Genomic DNA, 19,910 nt, shown 5'->3' with positions numbered 1-19,910 from the left:
CTCGTAAAAATTCTTAAAACAAAATTTACTGGAATATAAATATACAAGTATACAAATATACTGATTTGATAATATAGGCTATAAAAAAAGGACAAGTGCATTCACTATTTATTCGGATAATTTTGAGGAGGACCACCATATCTTTTCGTCAATTGAATTATTCGTTCCGCTTCGCGTATTCCGCTGAGTCTGGCACCATGCACGGTACTGTAATGTCCCGGGATCGTTGCTTCTCCAGCGAAGAAAAGAATCGGTGGAACCGGTTCGCATGTACCTGGATAAAGAATGGACAAATCTGTATCTTGCTTCTGAGAAGAAAATTCGACGGAACTGAGGATTATGAGTACCTGGGATGGGAGTGGCTAGATGACACTGATTGTTGACCGTGCTATTCATGGCCATGTAACTGTACGAACCAGCAAAATATTGGTCCGAACACCACTTGCTCCTGAGGATATTAGCTGGATATGGTAAGGTTGGATCACCGGTGAACTGCCGTAGCAAACGCGTTATAGAATCGACTATTTCTTCGTCGGAACATAGTTCCATTTCTGCGGCTTCTCGGCCGCAAATCCAAGCGCATAACACATGTTGCGAACATGGGAGTTCTTCGATGAAAGATATACCTAAAAGTCGAAAGCTATCTTTTCGTTCAAAGATCAAAAAGAATCGGGAAGAATTGCGAGACAACCTTTAACCCAGTCGCATCTGTCCGCTAACTCGTCGGCAGACCAGGCCAACTTGATCCCACCTTCTCGCCAAACCCAGAAAGGTCTGGCATACTCGAGAAATATCTTGTTAACGTAACCATACCCGAGTTTCGTGATAGCGTCAATTTTCTCAGGTGGTAAAGCAGGACAAAAAAGCTTGTCGTGTTGATGCTTTAGCACGCCAAGAGATAGAGTTACGATGACATAGTCGGCTGGATATTCGTCCCCGTCGCAACACTTTACCATAGCGCGAGGACAGGAGTCGTCGACGACGCCCCATCTGATGGAACTCACTGGTTTGCAGTATCTGAAGAAAAGAAGAAAGGAAAAGAAAGAGGTGGCCGCGACCGATCGATTTTTAGAATTGAAATTTACTTGAGGCAACAGCTCGGCAAATCTCTGAGCAACGGTGCTAAAACGCCGACATATCCAAGAGGTACTCTTACGTTTCCACCGGGTATCTCTATGTAACTACCAAACTGATCGGCTGAGACCAAAGAAAGATCGTCACCGCAGCGGCATCTGATGAAGTTGGTTAGACCGTACATTACCCTAGCCGCGTCGTATCTGAAATACGAGAACGAAGGGAACGAATTTTTCTCACGGCGCGGGCAATGACTAAGCCTTTAGGATTAATACGTCATTAGGTTCGTCATAATACGCCGAGGTAACATCTAAAGTGGATGTTTAGCCTAAATATCTACATACATTGGTGGAGTATTTAAATAGGAACACCTGAATCCCTTAGTTCGCTCAGTTAGCTGAACGACGGTACTCGTCGGTGAGAGGGTGAGGACAATGACAGAGACAAACTGATCTCTGCGATAGGTTCTTGCTAGGAACGGATCTTAATTACTGACGATCAAGACAAGATATACAAGGTGTCCCCATTAAAATGGTCCACCCTGTATATACGAAGGTACATCGCAACTGTACCGTTGCTCCTCCGGGAAATTGTGTAGCTCTTGCTGTATTCTGACGCCCATGAAATTCAGCAACGTACCGTGGGTACGACCGCAACCCAAAGAGAAGAGAGCCGCCGCTTGTTGTTCGATCTGTCGGAAGGTATGATAAGCAATGATGCTGACCGGTAGATCGATCGCTCGACCGTCGCTGGTACAGAAGAGTCCATGATTCGGTTCGGGTCTAGAGAGTGGCGCCTTTAAAAGTCCTTCCTGGGCAGCTAGGGTAAAAACGGGATTCGTCACGCATCCACCCTCTATCCAGGTCGCTCCCATCTCAGCAACGACGTCTCCCAACCAGCAAGAGTGAATTCTTCCGCCAGGCCTGAAATTTGAAACGACTCACGTAGCTCGCTCGATTCGCAATCTGTCGAATGCGAGTACGGGTAACCTTTGCTTCTCGAATCCAGGACCTTACTTTTCACTGTTACGATACGTACTTACTCCGTTTACGACGTATAAGCTACATATCACCACCGAAGATTACGATTCGGAATCGACGTGTCGTGGACAGGGTCTTACCTATCCGTTGCCTCCAGTATCGTAAATTTTTGCAGGCCGCACTGCGCTAAACGATGCGCTGCTGACAGTCCCGCCATTCCTGCCCCGATAATGATTACACTCGGTTCTGGTTTGCACGGATCCAACGTGCAGGGATCCAACTGGCACGATTCGAATTTCGCCACTTTCGCACATGGTTCTTTCTTATCACCTCCGTTCTTTGCACTGGACAGTAGCCTGCAAAATCCGAGTGATCGTTTCATCTCGAATCGCTGCTAATCGATATGAACTTTTACGTATTACCTTCAAATATTATCCCATCGTAGAGTCATTATATTATATTTCCATAGAAATCAATGCCGAGTAATTACCTTATAAGAATTCGTTGTAGAGTCCAAAACGGAACAGCGGCCCTCTTAAAGCGCATTTCATTTGACATAAACCGCTGTAACCGAAAAATTTATCATAAAGGCGGTGATTCCTAACCTCAGCCGAACTAGAACGTTGTCACAGACACATTTCTTGTTGTAGAAACGTTGCTATGAGAAAGAGAGAGAGACAGAGAGAGGCAGACAGACAGACAGACAGACAAACGGAAATGTAATGTGCGCGAACAAAATTTCGAACGCTTTTGTATTGTCATTTAGATTCTTCGTCAGCGAGCGATTTAATATTATCAATTTGACAAAAGATTATACTCGATGGAGTAACACTATTGAAATTGTTTTAAAGTATAAAAAGACGTAGGAAGGAAAATGTGCTATATACGTAATTCAAATGTTTTTAGACGAATGTTTCACACTTATGATTATTTCACACATGGACTATGCAACGGTACTTTTAGCAGCACGTACTTTATATTCGATTCTCCTTATTGTCGTGATCGTAAGAAAAGGAGAGAAGCATTCTCTAGAGATAATTTTATTACGGGAGAGAGGAACAGGTATGTTAAGAACATTCTAACTCGTAACCAGGTCGTCCTGCTTGTCACATTTTATCACATAAATCGTTTAAATTTGTAGTAGCATAACGCGTAGCACCGACAGGTATGAGAGAGACGTTTTGACGATACTCATGAAAGTTCGCATGTTAACCGGGAAAAAATAAGCTGCCGCTATTTCAACGAGTTGTTGAGATCTCATCAGAAGGAAGATCAAATCCTTCCTCCAAGATATCGGAAAATCATACCATGCACTTGTGTAAGCGGCATACCCAACTTGCTCCATTTGATTTCTCAAGTATTCTCCGACGTAACTGTATAGGAGTAGTTGCAACAAAAAAGTGCTAAGCACTGTTAGCGACTTGGCCAACATGAAGATATCGGAATACTGCAGAGCCATGATGCATTGGAAACCTTACAAAAAGAAAAATCTTCGATTAAGTAACCGAATTGCAACGTATTACGTACTCGTAATTACCTACGATACAGATGAGTGTGCAACTGACGAATAACTGTGCTATCAGAACGAAACTGATCGTATCGACGAGATAATTGGCCAAAGTCAACAATTCGCCGTATCTCGATAAAAGATTCTTAAACTCTCGTTTCATCCCTTTCTCGAATTTAAATCGTGTAAACTGGATCTTTAGTATTTCGGCTTGCCCACAGACGTGTAGCGTGATGCCAAAGAAAAGACAATCGTTACCTTCAAAGTGAAACTCGTACTTTCCTATGTGACTCGAAATAATTTTTGAAAGTGACAAAATAAAAGAGATACGTTACCGATATTGCCATTGCACGTACTGACCAACAGCATGATATCCAACAGAGAAATGAAGCAGTATAGCGTAATGGAAATATTGAAATTTCCCAAAGTGCAGTCGGAAGGCATCGGATAGCTTAACGTTTTGGGAAGACTCGTCCTCGTACCGTTTATAATCGTGTCTACGGAGCCCATGAAGAAAGGTGCGATCATAAAGATCGACGTTGCAACGTAGGAGAAACATATGAGGCTGGAACATAAGCTTCTGCCGATGAAAGCGTGTTTTTTCATAATCCCAAGATCTTCCGACGATTTGATTTGAGAGTAATCCCTTACAGCTTTTTCATAGTTATCGATCAAATATCGAGAATGGAATCGATAACAGCTGATCTTAATGACTGCCATTATATTGCATGCGATTATCATTAGACTGTCCAAATTGGCATTGCTGTTGTTGCAACCAGCAAGAAGTTCTTTACATTGAAATACAACCATCAGGATCTGTGGGGAAAGAAATTTGAATTTTTTTTTCTTTTTTTTAGCGATCCATCGAAAGATCTTTTTCCTTAAAAAAAAAAAAAAAAACTGTGACGAACGTCATTGTTCAGATACAAGTCAATATCAGAACGACTCAAAAAATGCCCACGCCCGTGTAACGAATGCAATGAAATGATTACTTGAAAATATTCGTTGCAATTATTACTTAAAAACGATTTACCTGAAAACTCACTGTTACGACGGATCGGACAGTCGCGAAGAAATTGTAATCCTGAAGAGGCCAGACACCTGTGGGTAATGTTAAGAACTTGTAAAAGGTCATAGCGTACGCAATGTCGTCGTTCCACGGCTTTTTCTCCATTTTCGGTTGATGGCCTCTCCCAGTGCTGATTGAACACTATCATTCGTCGTCATTTTATCGACGATCATACACTACTTTCGTAATAGATGCAAGACGAGCAGTTAGATAGCGAGAAACATTTCCTGGCTCATTTCTTATTTAATCTGAACGCTATCGTTGCTATATACCCTTTTCTTATATTTTTTTTTGCTCGGAGCATGCGTCACGAGTGCTTCGACTGTGTCTCGAAAGATCCGATAACGTTTCCATTACGTTCTTGTAAGTCGCGATACCTTACGAACGTCGAAGAGTTAGGTTCGGTTGGTTGATACTGCTTAACGAAGGACTCAAAATGCTGACAAATTTGTTCACAAAAATGGGAAGGAAAGAAGAAAGTGAGAAGCGACGGCGTCGAATTTAAACAAGGTTCGTTTTACCACATAGAATCTACTATATGTCGTAATAATATTTCGATATCTTTCGAAACTTTTTTTAAATCGATCAGAGAACATCGACTGGATATTAAGAAATTAATGTACTATATTGAATTTGTTCAAAATTTATTAAAACAGAAGGTAAAAGTGCTTATGGGAACTACGTTCCTTCCCCCTTTCGCATAGGTTCTTCTTATACTCTTTCCGCATCTGCCTAAAACTGCAGTGTAACATATTATTATAATAAAAGTAGTAATGATATTAAAGATAATGGTTTATTATCAACAACGGCTGAAAATAGGAATGATTTTGATCTCATTCCTTCGCCAGTTCATATCTTTTGCTTTTCGAACGAATTCGTGATCGTAAACTACTATGAATTTTATTATATAGTAATCACTTGCTTGCTTATAAATGGATCATTCTTCGAATACAATTCGTAAGACGGAAAAATAGGAAAAAGATGCCTTCAAAATGTTCTTGAAGCTGTCTATATCCATAGGATAGAATCTTCCAGCTCTCAGGCGAAAAGGTTTATGTGCCCTCATAATTATGAACACCAAATTTCGAACGTTATTCGGTGACAATTCGTACCAAGGATAATTATAAATCACACGATAAATATCTTGAGTTAATGACGAGAGAAAATCCCCGGCGTAGCTGTACAAGAAAAGTTGTATCAGGATGACAACGAACGCGACGGTAGCCTTGATGAGAGGAACTACGTCATTTTGTCTGGACAGCAACAATATTTGTATCCCTAAAGATTAGAAACTATATTAAGATCGATTAGAAATTCGTGATTAAAAAATACAAATCCGTTACCTGTTAAACAGATGTGCATTCCATTGGTCATTAAAAGTACTAAAAGAATATTAGTGAAAGTGTCCTCGATTCGTCGGGCAAGGCCCAACAAATGCGCGTGCTTATCAACGAATTCCCTGATTTCTCGAACACGATCCTCCTCCTTTTCCTGTCTAAATTCTCCAAGTAAGACTCTTAGCGAGTCGAGTTGACCGCAAATCTGCATAGAAATCCCAAAGAAGAAAACGTCGTTTCCACTTTCAATGAGTACTGCGTTGAATAGCTGAATCGACTGTAAAACGAAGACTGTCCAATAAGTAGATGTAGACATATTGCCAAAGGTACACATAGTCCGAAGAGGTATTCGTTGAGGGAGCTCTTCGCTCCAGGTTGCATTCTCCTGCTGAGAAGCCTCCGGCGAAGGAATGGCGTCCAGTATAATAGCTGTGATGATGACAAAAGCGAAGCTCATCTGCGTACGGCCCACAAGCTTGCCACGTTGGCTATATTTCAACATGATCTTCTTTGCAGACGAACTGTCAACGATAGTGGACCAGTTATTCAGTGCCGACAAAAGAATCTTCCGTAGATCCTTCCGATGCAACTTGATGAAGATTAACTTTGTCAGACCTGCCACCGTCGCAAGCGAAATTCCAAAAAAATCCAATGTTTCGTCGACGCTACCGCAACTCAGTCGGATTTCCATCAGAATGGAAACTAGTGTACCAAACTGTGATAGATAATACCAAGAAATAATTTACAACCTACCTGGTGTAACTCTTAAAACACTTGTCATCTTTACGATGATATTCTCTATTCTTGGTAAGTAAAAGTATTGCAGTACCCCTAAAACGAACGCGATGACGAAACGAATTGTTGAAAATATTCCTTCCTCCTGCAGCGGCCACGTACCGGTTGCCCAAGTTATACATTTGTATATCCATAGTGCATTGGTGGAGTCGGTATTCCAGATTACATCCTCGCTGCTCATTTTTTCAGATGCACTTGCGACGACACGACACTCGCGATACGATTCGAGAGAATAAAGGAAGAGGAGTAAATAAAAAAGAGAAGAGAAAGAAATAAAAGAGGAAGAGGAAGTTTTCATCAAATGCAACAAAGCGTATGCATCAAACTGCCGCATATATTATTCGAACAAGATCGCGAAACGAAATTGATGGGGAATAGTAAAGATATGGGAAATTGCAGACGAGCATCGTAATTTCTGCTGAATGCAACGAACTACGACCTTTTGCCTGAACGGTAACATTAGACTATATCGTATAATTTTAGGTTTGGTTATATTTTTCATACCATATGCGCAACTGAATTACAGCGTCGTCGAATACAATTTCTGCAGCGTTCGTCCCAACAGATGGTAGATATGGCAGACGCCTCTGACGTTTTTCGCGATGAGCATCCTCTTCGTAAATATTTTTTTAAGGTAACATTCAGGTATGAATATTTATTTCATATGAATTATATAATCATGGATATGCTAGATTCATTCTGTATTTACCTACGAATACAAAATGTCGAGCGTAAAGAGTATCATCCTTTAAAGCTGCTGGACGCATCAAATGTTATTGGCGAAGAATTCGTTCGTGTCATTTTGACGCGACATGTGAAATGATGAAAACTATATTGAAATACGATTACTACGATTACTAGTAGTTTAAATTGCATCGACGATACGTGTAGTTTTTTGTGAAAGATGTTAAGTGTAAAAAATGTGGCTTGTGGAATTTATTCGTAACTGAGTGAAGTGTGACTAATGAAATGCATTACGTTCGTGAAATGTATATTCATTCGTAATTACTTGCATACAAAATAATTGGAGTTTAATAACTGGAGATTGATTATACCTAGATTTCAAACTAAGTCTCGATATTTCAGACGAAAAGAAAAATAGCTAAAAATAGGTTTACTCAATAGAAAAAAAATAAGTTTTTTTAAATAGAAATTCTGCCAATCGTAATTCCCTTGTTTACTTCTTTTTGATGATAACTTCATTTTCGTTCCATAACAAAAATGGCAAAATTGTCGGGATATTATGGCTGAACGTGGAAAACGTCGAATATCGATGTGTTAAATAATATTTTATCTATTTTGAACAAATTGAATTATTCTTTTGATAAGTAATTCGAGAAGGCGCGATGTAGATATGTTTAATTGCTATCAATTTTATTACTTACAGCGATCGTCATTTTCTATATTACAAATGGAACACGTAGCATCACTCTTCGAATGCGATTCGTAAAACAGAAAAATATGAAAAAGAAGCCTTTAAAATATTCTTGAAACTCGCCATGTCCATAGGATAGAACCTTCCAGCCGTGAGAAACAACGGTACGTGTGCTCTCATAATTATAAACGCAAAATTTCGAACGATACTCGGTGGGAATTCATACCAAGGACAATTAGAAACCACTTGACAAATGTCTTGCGATAATGATAAAAGATGATTCCCGACGTAACTATATTGGAAAAGTTGTCCTAAAACGATGAGAAACGCTACGATAGCTTTGACAAGAGGAACTACATCGTTTCGTTTAGATAACAACATTATTTGTATCCCTAAAAATTGGAAATTGGATGAACAATACGGAGACATTCGTGAATTTCATGTCGAAGTAAAAAATACTATTACCTGCTAAACAAATGTGAAATCCACTAGTCATTAGAATTACCAAAAGAATATTATTATACGTATTCTCGAGTAATCCTGCAAGATCCAACAGATGCGAGTGCCTGTCAACGAATTCCTTGATTTTTTGAACACCATTCTCTTCATCCGACATTTTAAATTCGTTGTAAACTATCTTGAGTGAATCGAGCTGACCGCAAATGTGCATAGCGATTCCAAAGAAAAAAACGTCATTTCCAGTATCGACGAAAACAGCATTCAACATCTGCACTGCCTGCAATAAGAAGACTGTCCAATGCATTGACGTTGACATGTTGCCAAAAAGGCACATTGTCCTTAAAGGTATCCGTTTAACGATATCTTCGCTCGAAGTGTCATTGTCCGATCCAGATAATTCTGATTTTGGTAAAGCATCTAGTATCATTGCTGAAATTATGATCAGTGCGAAGCTCATCTGTACGCGGCACACCAACTTGCCTCGTTCCGTATACCTCAACATTATCTCCTTCACCGAAGAAATAGCAATGATCGAGGACCAATCCTTCAGCGCGGACAAAATAATTTTTTGTAAATCCGCTCGGTGCAACTTGATGAAAGTTAGTTTCATCAAACCGGAGAACGTTGACGCTGCAGCTCCAAGGAAATCGAGAGTCTCGTCGGTGCTCCCGCAACTCAGCCGAACTTCCATCAGAACGGAAACTAATGCACCGAACTGTCGAAACCACAGATGATACGCACCAAGAACCAAAAAGTTGTTTACGTTTAATACTTGTAATCGTAGTGATATTCTTTTTCTTTGTCTTTGCTTTTCTATGGCGAAGCGATGTAAAAAGATCGACAATCTATAGCGACACCTCTTTATTCTTTGTAACGATATTTTCTAATTTTGCTAAGTGAAAATTGTTGTACTACCTCCAAGACGAAAGCAATGCCAAAACGAATCACCGAGAATATTCCTTCATCTTGTAGCGGCCACGTGCCGATCGACCAAGTTATATACTTGTACATTTGTAAGGCATTGGTGGAGTCGGTATTCCAGACTACATCGTCGTTCGCCATTTTGTCGGGTCCACTCGTAACGACGCAACGTACGCGATACGATACAAGAGAATAAAGAAAGAGAAAGAAGTATAGGTGGAAGAAAAAGTTTTCATCAAATGCATCTACGTGTATGGAGCAAACTACCTCATGTATTATTCGTGCGTGATCTAAACGAAATTGTTAGGGATGAGTAAGGCTATAGGAAAATGTACACGAGCTCTGTAATTTATGCCCGATGTAACAAAATACGAGCTTTTGTCTAAGTGCCAACATTATGGACAATGTCGCATTATTTTAGGCTGGGTTATATTTTTCTGAATTATAGTGTCGAGTGAAGTTTCAATGCCTGTGGATATGAAGGTTTTCCTAAGTAACATTTTTATCGTATTTTCTCGAGTAATACGGAGATAAGGAAATATATTTTTCTTGCAATGTACTCTACAATTGTCGATATATTTTTCTCATTCCTAATCACTGATACAAATGAACGTGTAAGATGCTTTCCATCGACTAGACTGGACATACTAATTTTTATTGGAGGAGTCTGCAAGCTACGAGCGTTGATAGCGGTAAGTTTATAAAGGAAAAAAAAAGAAATGCAATCCAAGACACGACTTAAATTACAACTATTAATCAAGATGAGAAGAACAACGTTTTATTACTCACATCGTTGTAGCGTTCACTCTGAAAATATAATTCGTAAGAGAGAAAAGAAGGAGAAGGATGTTTTCACAATGTTCTTGAAATTCTCAATATCCATGGTATAGAATCTTCCCGCCGTAAGATGAAATGGTACATGCGTTCTCATAATTATAAACATCAAATTTCGAACGTTGTTCGGTGAGAATTCATACCATGGACAATTATAAATCACTTGGCAAATATCCTGGAATAACGATGACAGGTAATCACCTGCATAGCTATATAAAAAAAGCTGTGCCAAAATGATGACGATCACAGAGCTCACTTTGGTGAGAGGAACAATGTCGATTTTATTGGATATAGTAAGGATTTGTACTCCTAAAAATTGAAAATCATATTAACGTTGCAAAGTGTTTTATGATCAAAATCGAATTCACCTGCTAAACAAGTGTGCAATCCATCGGTCATTAAATTCACTAAAAGAATATTAGCGAAGGTGTTTTCGAGTCGTTGAGCAAGTTCCAACAGATGGGAGTGTCTACGAACAAATTTTTCAATCTTCAGAACTCGGTCCTTCTCGTCGTTCGCTTTGAAATTATCGCAAAAAATTCTGAGTGCGTCGAGTTGACCACAAATATGCATGGCGATCGCAAAAAAGAAGACATCGTTTCCCATATTAACAGCTATGGAATTCAATAACTGGACTCCCTGTAAAACGAAAACTGTCCAATAAGTAGACATTGACATGTTGCCGAAAAGACACATAGTCCGGAGTGGGATCTGTCTAAGGTTCTCTTCGCTCGAAGTGATATTGTCCTGCTGAGAGAAGTCTGATGTTGGCACAGCATCCATTATCATTGATGCAATGATTAACAGACCCAAGCTCATTTGAACGCGGCATACCATCTTACCCCGATGGGTATATTTCCATATTATCTCCTTTGCCGAAGAATCTTTTGCGATCGAGGACCAGTCCTTAATTGCCGATAAAAGGATCTTCCGTAAATCTTGTTGGTGTAACTTGACGAAAATTAATTTTGTTAGGCCCGTTGTCATTCCTGCTGTCAATCCAAAGAACTCCAACGTCTTGTCCGTGTTGCCGCAGTTCAGCCGGAGTTCCAACAGAACGGAAGCGAGTAAGCTAAACTGTGGTAAAAGCGTACGAATTAAAAACAGACGACAAGACGACACTAAATTTTTAATACACTTGAAACATTTGTAATTTCCTTTACGACCTATAACAATTGGTACGTCTTGTTTGCAACGATCTTTGTTATTTTTTTTGAAGCAAAGATACTGTACTACCTCCAAGATGAAGGCAATAGTGAAGCGAATCATCGCGAATATCCCTTCATCCTGTAGAGGCCATGTGCCAGTAGTCCAAGTTATAAATTTATACGTTCCTAGAGCATACGTGGCGTCAGTATTCCAGACAACGTCTTCCATATCCATTTTTGCTGATAGACTTTCGAGAACACGATACAATGTTTTCGATATGATATCGCGGAATAAAAGAAGAGAAAGTTTTCATCGTAATTCATCAAAGTGTACGGATCAAACTGTCGCATGTATTATTACCGCATGATCGCGAGGAACAAGTTAAACGTAATTGATGGCGATGAGTAAAGCTATGGGAATATACACACGAGCTTCGTAATTCATGTCTAATGCAAAAAACTATGACCTTTCGCGTAAGCGACATTACAGAGTATATCGTACAATTTTACGTTCTGTTATATTTTTCATACCATATGCGTAACTGAATTATAGCGTGGTCGAATTTCCTTTCTATGGTATTCATATCTCTGTCATTTTTGAAAAGCGTCTTCTTGGTAAATATTTTGTAGAGTAATATTGTAGTAGAAAAATGTACTCTCTCTCTCTCTCTCTCTCTCTCTCTCTCTCTCTCCTCTTCGATTTATTTTATCGATGGTGAATATATTTTACTTATACCTGCTAATAAACATGTCGAGCATGCGTAGAGCTTCGTATCAAAACAGTCTCGACAGTCCTCGATAGAAAGGCTTCTACAGTCCACTGTAGAGGACTTTGTCGGCGCTACGTACAGTGAATTTCGAGCCCGATAAGAAGAGATACGAGAGATACGTCAAGGTTGCAAAGGGGATATGAAATTAAAAAAAGATAGATCGGAAAGACGAATCAGAAATCAAGTAAGTTTGAAAAGTAAACTTTCTATTAATGATATCGTAGAGATACTATTAAAAATAATATTTTGGTTTTCGTTGAATTGATTTCATTCAACTATACGATTAGGTTACAATGGATTGTAGTGGACGATAAGTTATTAAGCTTAATTAGAACAATGTTTATTACTTACAACGATCATCACTTTGTACGATGCAAACGAAATACGTACTGTCACTCGATGAATACTATTCGTAAGAGGGAAAAATACGAAAAAAATGCTTTTAGGATATTCTTGAAATTTTCTATGTCCATAGCATAAAACCTTCCTGCTTTAAGACGAAATGGTATTTGCGTTCTCATAATGATGAACTTTAAATTCCGCATAGTACTCGGTGAGAATTCGTACCAGGGGCAATTGTAAATTAAATGGCAGACGTTATTGGACAACGATGACAGATAATCCCCAGCGTAGCTGTAAAGGAAAAGTTGTCCCAAAAGAACGTTGAACAAAAGAATTGCTTTAAGGAGAGAAACTATGTCGTTTTGTTTCGATAACACAACCATTTGTATCCCTAAAAGATTGAAAATGTCATTAACGTCGCGAATACATTCATACCCAAAAAAAATTGAGAAACTTATTACCTGCTGAACATATATGTATCCCATTGCCCATTAAAATTACCAAAAGAATATAATTGAAGGTATTCCCGAGTCGATGAGCAAGATCCAAAACATGCGAATGTCTCTCGATAAATTCTTTGATTTTCTCTATACGATTCTCTTCGTCTTCCACGTTTAATTCGTCGCAAAATATCTTGAGTGCATCGAACTGACTGCAAATATGCATGGCAATCCCGAAGAAGAAAACGTCGTGCCCACAGTCGACGAATACAGCATCCAACAGTTGAACTCCCTGTAGAACGAAAACTGTCCAATAAGTAGACGTTGACATATTACCGAAGAAGCACATCATTTTAAGAGGCGTTCGTTTAACGATCTCTTCCTTAGACGTGCTATTGTCCGAAAGGGATGATTCCGAAGCTGGCAGAGCATCCAGTATCATCGTTGTAATAATAACCAGACCGAGACCCATCTGAATACGGCATACCAGTTTGCCGCGATTTGTATATTTCAACATTATATCCTTTGTCGAAGATCCTTCGACGAACGTGGACCAATCCTTCAATGCCGACAGGACGATCCTCCGTAAATCCTTCTGATGTAACTTCATCAATATTAGTTTGGTTAGACTGATCACCGATGACGCGGACAAACCAAAAAAATCCAGAGTCTCGTCGACGGTGCCACAATTCAGTCGAATTTCCATCAGAATAGAAACGAGTATACCGAACTGTGGTAGACGATGGAAGAAGAGTCAAGAACGGATGATATTACGTTTAAAGCATGTTTGTAACCTTTCTATCTTTTTTTTTACAGGAGAACAATCTAACAGAGGCCAACGATCTATCACAACGCTCCTATCGTCTTTACGATAATATTCTCTGTTCTTAGAAAAATGTCATAGTACCTCCAATGCAAAAGAGACGCCGAAGCGAACCATCGCGAATAATCCTTCCTCTTCTAGCGGCCATGTGCCAGTCGCCCACATAATGTATTTGTACATTCCTAAGGCATAATTGGATTCGATAGTCCAGACATCATCGATGTTCATTTTTCCTTATGCACTTGCGTCGACTCGACGATTGGAAAACGACATAGGAAAATAAAAGAGAAATGAAAAAAGAAAAGATAAAGGAGAAAGAAATAAAACAGAAAGAGATAGTTTTTATAAACGCTTCAAGGCGTATAGATCATACTTGCTCGCGTATTACTCGTGCAAGATCCTGAGGAATAAGTTAAATTAAAGATGAGCAATGCCATGAGAAAATGCACATGAACTTCGTAATTCGATTCTAATCGAACGAACTACGGCCCCTCGCGTGAGAGCTAACATTAGAAACATTATAGATCATTTTATATCAGATAATATTTTCCGGTGCATAGACAATACGCGTATCTAAATTATGGTATCATCGAGTAATGTTTTTACGGCATTCGTTCCTATAAACTTAGACGTCGAAGGAATGAATGCCGTAATTTTATATCGTTCGGCGTAAGTATCTTTTTTGTCTCGAGTAATATTGAGATAAGCGAAATTTATTTTTTTCCAATTCGATATATTTCTATCATTGGTATTTTTCTCTCGTATACTAATAAAAATTTCACACACGAGGAAGATCGTCCATCGAACAAACTCGGACGCGTCAAGTTGTCACTGGAGAAGACCAAGCGTTGTGCGATATGAAAATGACATTGATGCGAGATATGGAAAATATTTTTTTATCGTGTTTGTGTAGCTAACAGGATAATTATTCCGTATAATTATGAAGTAGAAAGAATTGTAACAAAAAATTAATCCGTGCTATTAACGATGTATACAGAGACTGAAAAGAGTATAAAAGATGACTTGTGAATGCCTGCAGTGGTTAATTGTGAAATGTGACTTGTTAAATACGATTTTTTTCAAATGTATCGTTTTATCGAAATTTACAAAAATCTTGTTATAAAAAATTAAAAAAGATTTTAATTATTTGGCAAAATTTAGCGACATAATGGATCGAAGTAGGAATGATCTTCGATCATCGATCAAAATGGTTGCCTTTCTTAACGACGACTCAATCGATAAAGAAGAAATTTGTCCAAGTTCGTTTAAAATCGTTTAGAATCCCAGAAATTTAGTTTGTATTTCCAAAAGAAAAGGCAGCGATCGCGATGAATTATTAATATTACTTTATCAATGAACTTATATCGATAGAAGATCATTGATAAGTTGGTAAGCCGATAAGTTACTAGGCAGGAAAACAAGTACACCGACGGTCAATAATAGCGCACGAACAAAGGCTGGTCTTTTATTAAGTGCTTTAATAAATAAGTATTAATACAAATTAATCAGAAAAAAAAGAATAATAAATAATGAAATAAAAATAACAATTTTTTGCGTCTCCTTAAGAAATTATTTTAGAATTTTACTACATCTGTTTATTTGTTGAAGTAAGATTAAAAATATAATACGTAAGTACTTTAATGTTTTTTTAGAATTAGAGAAACAAGATTTTAAAAACTCATTGATATACGAACGAACGATTGCGACGATGTTCTGAAATAAAAAAATAAAAACACGGTTATTGGTGTCGATGTTATAAAAAAAGAAAAAAAATATTGAAATTATTCAGAAAATGTTTAATATAAAATTACTTACTTTAAGTCTTTGTTGAGGTCCGCACGCCGATGAAGAACGCTTTCGAATCTAAGAAACAATAAATGAGTTTCGTATCGCGACCGACGCGGACTCTATTTCTCAATTATAATCGATGTTCATTAAATAATCGAAAGTATAAATTATTTAAGCTTAGTCGCACGAGAAGAGAGAATTTCGTCGTGTATTCGTCGAAATGCGAAAGAAAGAAAACTAATTCGATAAACGTCAAAGTCTATGAAAGGTTCGTTTTTATTGATATCGGATAAAGGCAACGACTGCGAGTCGAAAATTTAACTGTATCGTAATCATTTTCAAGAATAGAAACCTCGTCTTTTTAACGAACGCATATATTATTTCAAAGAAACAGTTAAATACCATAGGATTAATGATTCGACTCTTTTCTTCGAGGGAGCATAAGCCAAGTGTTCCAAGTATAATATATTCGTTTAGAACGTCGAAACGTGAGGTATGTCGTCGTATTTTCTTTTCTCAAGACTCATCGTCATAAACCGAATGTTCCACGTAAGCAGATAAACTCTAAATTCGCAAAACCACGTGGCATCGTCTCGACCGAAGGTAATAATAGTAAGTCTTGTTTTTCTTTGATCTTTTATTTATACAAACTCTCGCAAAACATAGACGTTGCAAATAGTACGTATATATGTACGCTTACATATACATTTCTAGGCAATGCTCTCGCACACCTGTTGCACCTAGAAATTACAGCTTATACGAAGACCGACGCTTACTGACTCTAATGAGATTCTATATAATGAAAAGGTAGAAACATTTTGCTTGGAACACGGGCCGTCATCGAATATTTGTGAATCGTTCTCATTCGAGCTAATTGTTACATCGAAGCTTCCTTCGTCGTTGTCTCGACGATTCGCGTTTTCTCTAATCTATCCTTTCATCGTTTGTTAAAAAATCAGTCTGAATTATTCTCCGAAGAAAATCAAAGGAGAGACGGTATGTTGCCTATAAGGAAATATAATAAAATGACAATGATAAAAGAAATAGAAATAGAAGTAAGTCTATTCAATCAATTCCCATCTAATCTCCAAGAGTCTCAATAATAATTTTCGATTGATTTTATAACTAATATAAAACGATCGACTTTGCTGTGTCACTGTCGTATTAATAAAAGTAATACAAATTAAATAGAAACGATTTTTAATCCTGCGAAAATAAAAAACCATCATTCGTATAGCGCTACTCTCAATACGGAAATATAAGAAGCCGAAGCTTTGATAATTTCTTTGAAAGTGAAAAAATTCATAGAAACGAATTTGCCAGCTGTCACTTGACGCGGTATTTTACCATAGAAAATGACAAAGGCTAGATTTTTCACGACACTCGTGTCGAACATGTACCACGGAGAATCGTAAACACCGAGAATTAAATCGGCGGATTTCGATTCGAGCATATCACCTGCGTAAGAATAGATAAATATTTGGACAAGTAGTGTGACGATTAGGACAGCGTGTTTGGTAGTTGCAATGATGTCGTTTGCATCGAGCGAGACCAACATTTGAAAGCCTGGAAAATAATTTCGTTTTCACGCGAACGCAATATATTTCTATAAAAATAGAATATGCAGGGATGTATAAAGTATACGTATATGGTATCTTTCACGCGAACGACTCTCCCTTAAACGATAACAAAAGTCCATTCGACAATAATAATAAATGGAAAGATAACGTACCCTCGATGCAGAGAAGTAAAGCGCTCATCAACAATTGTATCAGTATTATCATGTTAAATGCCTCTTCCAGGTTATCAGCAAGACGAATCAAATGACAGTGTCTACGTACAAGTGCGCCTATCTTTTTACAAGAAAGATTTTCCTCGCTCCCCAAATTGGCAAAATTCATCCTGAGTACTTCGAACTGACCGCAGAGATACATCGCAATACCGAAAAAGAAGCCGTCGTTTCCACAGTGAGAGGTAGCATTAACAAAAATCTGTATAGTTTGAAGAAGAAGGATCGCAGCACGCCAAAATCCTGATTGATCGTCGAAAACGCAATAAGTTGACAAGAAATAACTGGTTACTTTTACATCGTACGTCTCATTTCGATCGATATTTTCCGGCAGAACGTAATGAAGCGGTAGAGTTCTGAAAACAAAGCTCATGCCAGATGCGTAACCCAAATAAAGTATAGCAGCTGAAACGATTCTTCCTCTGGTGGTATATCTCATCACGATTTCCCTTTGATTCGAATCTTCCAAAATTGAGAGATCTTCGACGATAGAAGATAGCAAGGATCGAGTATGTCGATAATTCAGTCTCGTCAGCAACAACTTTGAGATACTGACGAGTGACGATAGATCCATTAAAAATGCGTCCATGGTGTCATCGAGATCTACGCAATGTCGATAAACCTCTAACGATTGACTGCCTATCGTACTCATCTAAATATATGAATTACGAGCTTTAGAATTTTTATATAAAGTTAACACGTTGACTGGCACCAAATTTTTCTATTGCGAAAGTCGATCAAATTTTCATCGTTATTAGATTCTTTATTATACGATTAATGTCAATCAATGTGTTTGGGTCATACATTAATGCATTTCAAATATTGAATTCTTATCGCTAACGCATCTACTAACTTGTATCAACATAGCCAGGGACCAGCGTATCTTAGACGACAAATTTTCCACGCCAAAAGGCCAAACTCCGATCAATCCAAGAAACGTCTTGTACAAGTTCAAAGCATATATCGTTTCTTCATTCCAACTTAGCTTCCTCTTCATCTTAGACATCGATTCGCATAAAGAAACTCCGTTTTCTTTCTTCTCTCTTTAACTCGAGTATTCGATATATCGGAAAATAGAAACGTAAAGGACGAGTTTTATGTTCTACCTGCTTTGATCATTTATTCAGGTAAGATTTTCTTTTCTTTCCTTTTCGAAGGTGTACGTATACGTACGTGTACGTATTAAGCCAAATGACACACCTTTAAAGAGCATACTATAACTGTATCATCATGTTTCACTCGGGTCTTTACTTTTGTCACAATTGACAAGCAGAAAATATATATTTCTTCACTTTCGAAGCCTTTCATTCTTTTTAAAGACCTATAACGAAAGGAAAAGGAAATGGATGCAGTACGTGAGTCGGTTGTTAAACTAATCAATTTTTCATAGCTCATCGTTTGTATGAGTATCGTGAAACCAGTACGATCTTAGTCCGTCGAAAACTAGTACCTGTGATACGAACGGTTTCTAAACGATGTTATATATATCTAATCATGAAAATATTCGAACGTTGTCTAAATAATCTTCTAGGAATATCTGATGGAAACGATCCAATGGTTTTTTTTTTTTCTTTGACATTTCTTCTATACGCGTACGCTGTAATATATTACGTTTGTTCGAAGATCCATAAAATTATCGTACACTTCATTACAACATGAAAAATGTTTTGCACCTAATAAGTGCCGTTCGAATATGTTGGTGATCTAATGCATGCAAACTGCAACGTCATAGATTTACGGTAGAAAACATTAAGCCGCCTATCTTTCTATACTTATCGGTCTCGCGGTTAAAACGTTAAGAGTAACGAAAGCTTAATGGGAAGGTCGGTTTATCGAAGGATCCACGAAACGATCGTACAATTATGAGATAAGCCTTATTTATAACTGTCTATCGAAGTATTTCGAATAAAAGTACTCGATGACGAACCTTTAATAAGAAGTTCAGTGGATCGTAGAAAAAAATAAAAAAGGAGATAAAAACGATGCGCTAAACGGTTAAAACTAATAAAGATAGTTCGGTTATATCGTGCAAGCACGCCTCTTTTTGACACGCGATACGCTGGATTAATTAAAAATTGTTATTTTATTCGTCGATAAAACTTTCGATGACACGTCACGTCTTAGATCCATTACAACCGAGAGTTGCCGAAACTGTTTAAACTTCGCGCGATCGGTTAAGAATCTTTGTCGTCCGAAAGATAATTCACGTGCATGCCACCGAAGATAGAAAATAAATAAATTCACGAAGGAATGTCGGCGATCATCTGGCACTTAAATCCTGGCACCGAGCCACACTTTGGAACCGGTTGAATGCTCTTCCTGGCATTGTATCGAACAAGGTGCGACCTTGGTACTTGGAATCGAGTGGCCGACGTTACCATCCACGGACTTTAGTTCCTTAATTTTTTGGGGAGGTCAATGACTTACGCTTTTCGGGCCGTTCGTACGAGAGACGTTAC

The 19,910-nt window shown here is 38.2% G+C and overlaps 6 protein-coding genes across 11 annotated transcripts; all 6 read right to left on the bottom strand.

Annotated features, from left to right (window-relative positions):
- Positions 1 to 83: 83 nt before the first annotated feature.
- LOC122635421 (peroxisomal N(1)-acetyl-spermine/spermidine oxidase-like) lies at positions 84 to 3,414 on the bottom strand. Of its 2 annotated transcripts, XM_043825628.1 has the most exons (8): positions 3,386 to 3,414; positions 2,545 to 2,618; positions 2,195 to 2,410; positions 1,647 to 1,997; positions 1,086 to 1,277; positions 692 to 1,017; positions 348 to 626; positions 84 to 274 (listed from the first exon to the last, which is right to left on the bottom strand). In XM_043825628.1, exons 2-8 carry the CDS (start codon positions 2,610 to 2,612, stop codon positions 105 to 107), a joined length of 1,602 nt encoding a protein of 533 aa, XP_043681563.1. In that variant the 5' UTR covers positions 2,613 to 2,618; positions 3,386 to 3,414; the 3' UTR covers positions 84 to 104. The 2 variants fall into 2 exon arrangements, with proteins under 2 accessions (XP_043681563.1, XP_043681564.1); XM_043825629.1 differs by lacking the exon at positions 3,386 to 3,414 and having other exon boundaries at positions 2,195 to 2,445; positions 2,545 to 2,570.
- On the bottom strand, positions 3,151 to 4,884 carry LOC122635424. The gene is made up of 4 exons (XM_043825634.1): positions 4,595 to 4,884; positions 3,897 to 4,377; positions 3,592 to 3,819; positions 3,151 to 3,527 (listed from the first exon to the last, which is right to left on the bottom strand). Exons 1-4 carry the CDS (start codon positions 4,733 to 4,735, stop codon positions 3,184 to 3,186), a joined length of 1,194 nt encoding a protein of 397 aa, XP_043681569.1. The 5' UTR covers positions 4,736 to 4,884; the 3' UTR covers positions 3,151 to 3,183.
- A 611-nt stretch (positions 4,885 to 5,495) lies between these two features.
- Positions 5,496 to 6,768, bottom strand: LOC122635594 (odorant receptor Or2-like). Its single transcript, XM_043825975.1, has 2 exons — positions 5,944 to 6,768; positions 5,496 to 5,908 (listed from the first exon to the last, which is right to left on the bottom strand). Exons 1-2 carry the CDS (start codon positions 6,656 to 6,658, stop codon positions 5,568 to 5,570), a joined length of 1,056 nt encoding a protein of 351 aa, XP_043681910.1. The 5' UTR covers positions 6,659 to 6,768; the 3' UTR covers positions 5,496 to 5,567.
- Positions 6,769 to 8,157: 1,389 nt separating this feature from the next.
- LOC122635593 lies at positions 8,158 to 18,973 on the bottom strand. Its single transcript, XM_043825974.1, has 9 exons — positions 18,305 to 18,973; positions 17,395 to 18,103; positions 16,897 to 17,228; positions 13,073 to 13,781; positions 12,753 to 13,002; positions 10,720 to 11,747; positions 10,608 to 10,660; positions 8,603 to 9,479; positions 8,158 to 8,529 (listed from the first exon to the last, which is right to left on the bottom strand). Exons 1-9 carry the CDS (start codon positions 18,455 to 18,457, stop codon positions 8,189 to 8,191), a joined length of 4,452 nt encoding a protein of 1,483 aa, XP_043681909.1. The 5' UTR covers positions 18,458 to 18,973; the 3' UTR covers positions 8,158 to 8,188.
- On the bottom strand, positions 8,808 to 12,160 carry LOC122635545 (odorant receptor Or2-like). 3 transcript variants are annotated; one of them, XM_043825875.1, is made up of 3 exons: positions 10,720 to 12,160; positions 10,307 to 10,660; positions 8,808 to 8,873 (listed from the first exon to the last, which is right to left on the bottom strand). In XM_043825875.1, exons 1-2 carry the CDS (start codon positions 11,732 to 11,734, stop codon positions 10,320 to 10,322), a joined length of 1,356 nt encoding a protein of 451 aa, XP_043681810.1. In that variant the 5' UTR covers positions 11,735 to 12,160; the 3' UTR covers positions 8,808 to 8,873; positions 10,307 to 10,319. The 3 variants fall into 3 exon arrangements, with proteins under 3 accessions (XP_043681810.1, XP_043681811.1, XP_043681809.1); XM_043825876.1 differs by lacking the exon at positions 8,808 to 8,873 and having other exon boundaries at positions 10,274 to 10,660; positions 10,720 to 11,428; positions 11,588 to 12,160; XM_043825874.1 differs by lacking the exon at positions 8,808 to 8,873 and having other exon boundaries at positions 10,274 to 10,660.
- LOC122635546 (odorant receptor 22c-like) lies at positions 12,491 to 14,875 on the bottom strand. 3 transcript variants are annotated; one of them, XM_043825879.1, is made up of 4 exons: positions 13,959 to 14,875; positions 13,539 to 13,781; positions 13,073 to 13,343; positions 12,491 to 13,002 (listed from the first exon to the last, which is right to left on the bottom strand). In XM_043825879.1, the coding sequence occupies exons 1-4, from the start codon at positions 14,100 to 14,102 to the stop codon at positions 12,662 to 12,664; spliced, it is 999 nt and encodes a 332-aa protein (XP_043681814.1). In that variant the 5' UTR covers positions 14,103 to 14,875; the 3' UTR covers positions 12,491 to 12,661. The 3 variants fall into 3 exon arrangements, with proteins under 3 accessions (XP_043681814.1, XP_043681813.1, XP_043681812.1); XM_043825878.1 differs by having other exon boundaries at positions 13,073 to 13,781; positions 13,959 to 14,125; positions 14,248 to 14,875; XM_043825877.1 differs by having other exon boundaries at positions 13,073 to 13,781.
- Positions 18,974 to 19,910: the final 937 nt, after the last annotated feature.

The sequence above is a fragment of the Vespula pensylvanica genome, chromosome 18, assembly GCF_014466175.1.
Source record: "Vespula pensylvanica isolate Volc-1 chromosome 18, ASM1446617v1, whole genome shotgun sequence".
In the NCBI taxonomy this organism is placed as follows: Eukaryota; Metazoa; Arthropoda; class Insecta; order Hymenoptera; family Vespidae; genus Vespula; species Vespula pensylvanica.
Note: the sequence above shows the minus strand (reverse complement) of the source record. Positions and strands in the feature narration are given on the sequence as shown.